Raw genomic sequence first — 5,916 nt, 5'->3', positions numbered from 1 at the left:
AAAATACCTTCGTATTGGTTTTTCTATGCAATCTATCGTTTTATCTATGTAAAAATATTGTTGTAGAATGAGCGCGCGCTGCATTTTTTGCGCACTGCTGGAGCGGCCCGCGCTGCATTTTAACGCGGCTGCTGGAGCCAGCGCTGCGCGCCGCGCCAAACCAGGCTATGAACGCGCGGTAAAGCAGTTTTTAGCGCGCGCCGCGTTCGGCACCCGTTGGAGATGCTCTTAGCTCCCTTTCGTGCAGGATAGTGTGCGGTAGTAATATGAGAAGGCTTTGGAATCTCAGTTGTTAGCATCAAGCAAGTAGTTGGGGGTGTGCAAGCAAGGAAGGACGGGCTGGCCGGGAACCCGAGTCCGTGGCAAGCAAAGCTGGGAGGGGGATGTTGGTGGGCGATTCCGTTGAGCTGTGGAAGGAACGTCTTTGGTCCCAGAAGGCGTGCGCCACGGACACAAGCAACGCAGAGCAGGCGCACGCGTGGATAGGGTAGGGACGGGACGACGCGGTTCGTGCGTGAGCCTGTGCGTTTCTCCCTGCCGACCACACGATGTCCATCTCCGTGTACGTGCGCTGAATCTGCGGCTGGCGCCGGGCCGAATACGCTGGTGAGATTGAGAAGCGTCACAATCCAACCGGGTCAACACACACGTACTCGTCCTCCCCACCGTTGGCGACGCGGCAGCCAACGGTAACTGCCCCATCCACCGTCCAAATCGATGATTATCCAAGCAATACTTTACGAGTAATCGGAATTTTCTAGTCGACGCGTGCCCTTTTTCCCACGCCCACCTCGCTTTCTTCGAGAGGAAGGAGCTGTCATCTTTTTCTCCTGAAACCACTCGCCGTCGTTTCCTTTTTCTCTTCATTCATTCTCCGGCACATCGATACGCACACCAGCTGAATAATATTATTCAAAGGAAAGCTTCGAGCAGAGGCAAATCCCCACGGAAATACGCGGCCACTTGCGTTTTGCATCTTCTCCTTTCATATTCACTTTCTTCCATTCTTTAGAAAAGGCTTGGGATTATTAATTCATTCAAACGCATGCTTTGGTTACTAGCAGTATAGTATACCCTCTTTCTTGCTGTTTCCTAGTACTAATTTCCACACTTTTGAGAAACGGTGCAAAAGCAAAGGAAAAAAGTAGTGTACCAACCCGAAAAATATATTATCATGAAAGATTTCTAAAATTAATGAAAGATAGTGAACTCGTGGGAAAATATATATGAAAATGAATGACTTAAATATATGAAAAAGGCAGTGACACATGGCAGCCGCAGCAAAGCGAGAAATAAAAATGCATTAAAACCAAGGGAATAAGAATACTGTAATGGCACCCACCACGCGACCTTTGTCCGTTCCTCTCCTCTCCGGTACTCTGCTCTGGAGCCAGTAGTAGTATTTGAACGGAACGGAAGCCCCAGTTGCCAAATCAGATTCAAACCCACAATCGACTCCACACTCCACCCCGGAGTGCGATGCCGCTCCTCATCCTCCTCATGCTGCTCGCCGCCGGCGCGGCGGGGGCAGAGTCGGCGACCCCCTCGCTGCACATCGGCGTCAACTACGGCGCCAACGCCGACAACCTCCCCTCCCCGACCTCCGTCGCCACCTTCCTCGCCACCAAGACCACCATCGACCGCGTCAAGCTCTTCGACGCCAACCCCACCTTCATCTCCGCCTTCGCCGGCACGCCCATCTCCCTCGCCGTCTCCCTCCCCAACTCCGCCCTCCCCGCCCTCGCCGACAAGGCCACCGGCCTCGACGCCGCGCGCTCCTGGATCCGCGCCAACCTCTCCCCCTACGTCCCCGCCACCAACGTCACCCTCCTCCTCGCCGGCAACGAGATCCTCCTCTCCACCGACACCAACCTCATCCTCTCCCTCCTCCCCGCCATGCGCCGCCTCGCGCAGGCCCTCAAGGCCGAGGGCCTCACCGGCGTGCGCGTCACCACCCCGCACTACCTCGGCATCCTCGCCCCCTCTGACGGCATCCCCTCCAACGCCTCCTTCCGGGCGGGCTACAACACCAAGCTGTTTCCGGCCATGCTGCAGTTCCACCGCGACACCGGGTCGCCCTTCATGGTGAACCCTTACCCCTACTTCAGCTACCGGCCGGAGACGCTCAACTACGCGCTCTTCCGCCCCAACAGCGGCATCTACGACCCGGCCACCAAGCTCAACTACACCAGCATGCTGGACGCCCAGATGGACGCAATCTATACCGCCATGAAGAAGCTCGGGTACGGAGACGTCGACATCGCCGTCGGGGAGGCCGGGTGGCCCACCCAGGCGGAGCCCGGGCAGATTGGCGTCGGGGTGCAGGAGGCCAGGGACTTCAACGAGGGCATGATTCGGGTGTGCAGCAGCGGCAAGGGCACGCCGCTGATGCCCAACAGGACGTTCGAGACCTACCTCTTCTCCCTCTTCGACGAGAACCAGAAACCAGGGCCGATCGCCGAAAGGCACTTTGGCCTCTTCAACCCGGACTTCACGCCCGTCTACGACCTCGGACTCCTCCGGGACGGCGCGGTACGTACTGCGCTTTTCTCCCCTCTGATGATCCTTAATAATTATTCAAGATATGAACCTTTACCTGCCTGTCTTGTGTCCTTAAACTTATCAAATTGCTGGGGCCTAAAATCTTTTCTTCTTTACTAGTAGGAGTATAATGATTGGTTGATTGCATCCCATAATTTGTCTGGGCCTGTCTTTACAATCGTGATTTTATATTTCATTTCTGCGGAGAATGTGGTTTCAATTGTGTTAAATTCAGTAGTATTTTATTTGGGAGGAAAAAAAAACCCAGGGATGAACCCAGTAAAAGTAGTATAGTACGTAATAATGAACATTCCGTGTCATCCATGGGCTGCAGCAACTCTGTTTACAGCCTTACAGATGATCCTGCATGGTCTGCTTGCCCAAACGGCTGCCTTTCTTGACTGATCCAGTATGACAGCAGGCGCGTGTTGATAGCAGCCTTGGACACGTCTGGGGTTATGGGTGGGGTGGGACCACTGCCAAAACTCTGATTTAGATCCATATGCACATGTTTGCTAGCTATTCGCTGCTGCTGCTGCTGCTGCTGTAAATGTACCAGTAAGCTTGCACCGGACAATTCCGAGTTATTAACAAAATACCAGTACGTAGTACTCCCTATCAAAATCTTGTAGTATTAGTTTACAGAGTGAGTACATGCTAAAAGAGGCACTAGGATCTGATATTTGAATTGGAACGGATATATCAGAATAAATGGTTTAATGACTTAAATCAACCGGTACTGTTTTGAGAAGAAGAAGAAGAAAAATCAACAGGTTGTCAACACTGCTGAGTTCTTTTTTTGTTTTTTAATAAGGCTATGTTATAAATTCCGGATCAACACGTTAAGGGCTTCTTTGTGTTAATTTCATTTCTTCAAAGGAAAAGATGTAACCTTGAAACTTTTCTAACGGAAGCTACCTTAAAGCAAAGGAGATAGGGTTTAAGATTCTGGTGGTCTTGTGTCTCAAGTTTTAACTAGAAGCCGCACCTTTGGACTTGCTATCTGTTGTTTGCTGAGATGGTTGCCTATTGTGTACTAGTAAATGACAGGATAGCGCATACATCTGTATGCCTGCCTGTAGGTTCAGATAACAGATGGAGCCTTGCTTCATTTGGCGTCATCTCCTTTCCGTGGCATCCAATACAGGAAGGCATGCATCTGTTCTGCTTCAGCTGCATTAATGTTGTGGTGTGCATGTGGATTAGGCCCTCGCATCAAAGGAAGGAAGCAGCCATTAGCTGGCTGCCTTTTCGGATGCTTAGCGAAAGTGAACCATGTGGAGGAGAGGGCCTGACTGCATTACTAATTTTCAGCATGTTGATTCGGCCTTCGGGCGGCTAGTGTGTGTCAACAATCTTAAGAAGAAAACCAACTTGGACTTGCCCTGCTTTGGACGGTGCCAGCCCAGCCCAGAGAACATGTGCTTTGTTGTCAAAGCACCACTAATCTGCACAGCCTTCCAGTATGGCTGTCTAAAGTATTACTAGTATAACTCAGTTGAGAATCTAAAGTATGGCCGACAGTTCTGATGCTTAGATTCGTCGCTCCTGTGCTGTTACCTGACTTAGCAGGTGCCGTTATGTTGTTTTGCATTGCAGTCCGTGGCTCCAACCCCTTCGCCGAACCCATCGCCCAATCCGAGCCCTAAGCCCGCGCCGTCGGGAGGCGGGAAGTGGTGCGTCGCCAAGGACGGCGCCAACGGGACGGACCTGCAGAACAACATCAACTACGCCTGCGGCTTCGTAGACTGCAAGCCCATACAGAGCGGCGGCGCGTGCTTCAGCCCCAACAGCCTGCAGGCCCATGCGTCGTACGTGATGAACGCCTACTACCAGGCCAACGGCCACACCGACTTAGCGTGCGACTTCAAGGGCACCGGCATCGTCACCTCCAGCGACCCCAGTAAGTCCATGTACTAACAGTTTGTGAAGTTTCTGAACCTGGCTGCCTGTGGCATCGGAGGAGCTGACGATGGCACCCTTGTTGTGTTGTTGCAGGTTACGGGGGTTGCAAGTACGTCTCCTGACGGTACGCAGCAAGCCACGGCAGTACGAGGGCAGGGGGGCCAGCCTCCAGCCCACTACCATCTCCAGCTCGGAGCCGCGGTGGCGGCAGCGACGGAGGACTGCTCATACTGCCGGGCTTGCGCCATATTCTTCTATACTCGTGTCTGACAGCCATGCTGCTTCTTCCTTTCTAGTCATATAAATATCAATCATCGCCTCTTAGCTTAGCGCACACAGGCGGCTGTAGCGTGATGTTGGGCCGTCTTGCATTGCATCGCATTAATTTATTTTTCGTTCTCTTCGACTCATTTTTGGCCCAAATTTAGGCCGAGTTTGCATCCGTGCGGATGCCCTCGACGCCCTCTCCCTGTCCTCGTCTGCCCGTATGTGGCACTACCACGCCATCGCCATCTCTCCCAATTCGCTGTCAAATCCTTCCGCGCTCCCGCCCTCTCGACATGCCCGACCCTGCCATCGCCCCCTTCCCGGTCATGGCCGCCCACGCCGTGGTCCTGAGGAAGTCAAAGAAGGTGCACACCTTGAAGTAGAGGGATGCCTAGAGCAAGGTGGAGAAAAAAGAAGCCGCCGTTGCAGGCGCTTCGGCCCAGGTCGCTGCTGCGGAGAGCGTTGCCCTCGCCGCCAAGGCCACGCAACAGGTCCTTCTGTCAGGGTACCAAGAGCTGACGCTTCTCGTCACCACCGCCACCGCCAACATGGGCTCATCGGTGGCAAGCCCGCCCATGCTTCCGGAATCGTCGCACCTGTCAATAATGCCGCCGGCATACGGGTGCCTTCCTAGGCACGACCCAGAGGTGTCCTACTTCTCCATGTCGCCTCGGGACCTCTCACCAAAAATGCACGACTTCGTGCCGGCTGTCCCCGTGGTGCCTGCCCTTGATCTCAACGCCACACCGATGGCCAGCCAATCCACCGGACGCAAAGGGAGCGCCCATGGGCGATCCCCATTGACAACTTTCCTGACGCCTCCTTCCTATTCGATGGTATGCCGACACTGGCGCCGGATAACACGACGTACTACAACAATTTCATCGAAGAGATGATCTATGAGGGTGGCCAAGACGACCGCTGCCAAGACACCCAGGGCCACCACGGCCAAGAAACTCGAGACCAAGGCAACCAAGGTAGGAGTCAACATCGAGGATGAACATTGTTTAAGAGGAGCTATCTCATCAAGCCAATGCACAAAAGAGGCGACAAATTGTGAGGACGGGAGCTACACAAAGGATGATGGCAAGTTAATTTGCGAACTTGGATGGCAATTGTACAAGATCCCAAATCCGACACCAAGCAAAAGGAAACAACATTTTGAAGAGGGTCCATACATACTTCCATGAACGTAGGAGGTTT

General features: G+C 53.3%; 1 protein-coding gene across 2 annotated transcripts; it reads left to right on the top strand.

The window, feature by feature from the left end:
• The first annotated feature begins 1,383 nt into the window (after positions 1-1,383).
• Positions 1,384-4,856, top strand: LOC119286086 (glucan endo-1,3-beta-glucosidase). Of its 2 annotated transcripts, none has more exons than XM_037565415.1 (3): positions 1,384-2,532; positions 4,141-4,444; positions 4,505-4,856. In XM_037565415.1, exons 1-3 carry the CDS (start codon positions 1,480-1,482, stop codon positions 4,714-4,716), a joined length of 1,569 nt encoding a protein of 522 aa, XP_037421312.1. In that variant the 5' UTR covers positions 1,384-1,479; the 3' UTR covers positions 4,717-4,856. The 2 variants fall into 2 exon arrangements, with proteins under 2 accessions (XP_037421312.1, XP_037421311.1); XM_037565414.1 differs by having other exon boundaries at positions 1,390-2,532; positions 4,540-4,856.
• The last annotated feature ends 1,060 nt before the right edge of the window (positions 4,857-5,916 follow it).

This window comes from Triticum dicoccoides, chromosome 4A, assembly GCF_002162155.2.
Source record: "Triticum dicoccoides isolate Atlit2015 ecotype Zavitan chromosome 4A, WEW_v2.0, whole genome shotgun sequence".
NCBI lineage: Eukaryota > Viridiplantae > Streptophyta > Magnoliopsida > Poales > Poaceae > Triticum > Triticum dicoccoides.
Note: the sequence above shows the minus strand (reverse complement) of the source record. Positions and strands in the feature narration are given on the sequence as shown.

Bases quoted from the DNA above. Each gene is read 5' to 3' on its own strand.
- LOC119286086 (XM_037565415.1), top strand. From the start codon at position 1,480: ATGCCGCTCCTCATCCTCCTCATGCTGCTCGCCGCCGGCGCGGCGGGG. The intron at 2,533-4,140 runs GTACGTACTGCG...TTTGCATTGCAG, and splicing joins GACTCCTCCGGGACGGCGCG to TCCGTGGCTCCAACCCCTTC. The intron at 4,445-4,504 runs GTAAGTCCATGT...GTGGCATCGGAG, and splicing joins CGTCACCTCCAGCGACCCCA to GAGCTGACGATGGCACCCTT.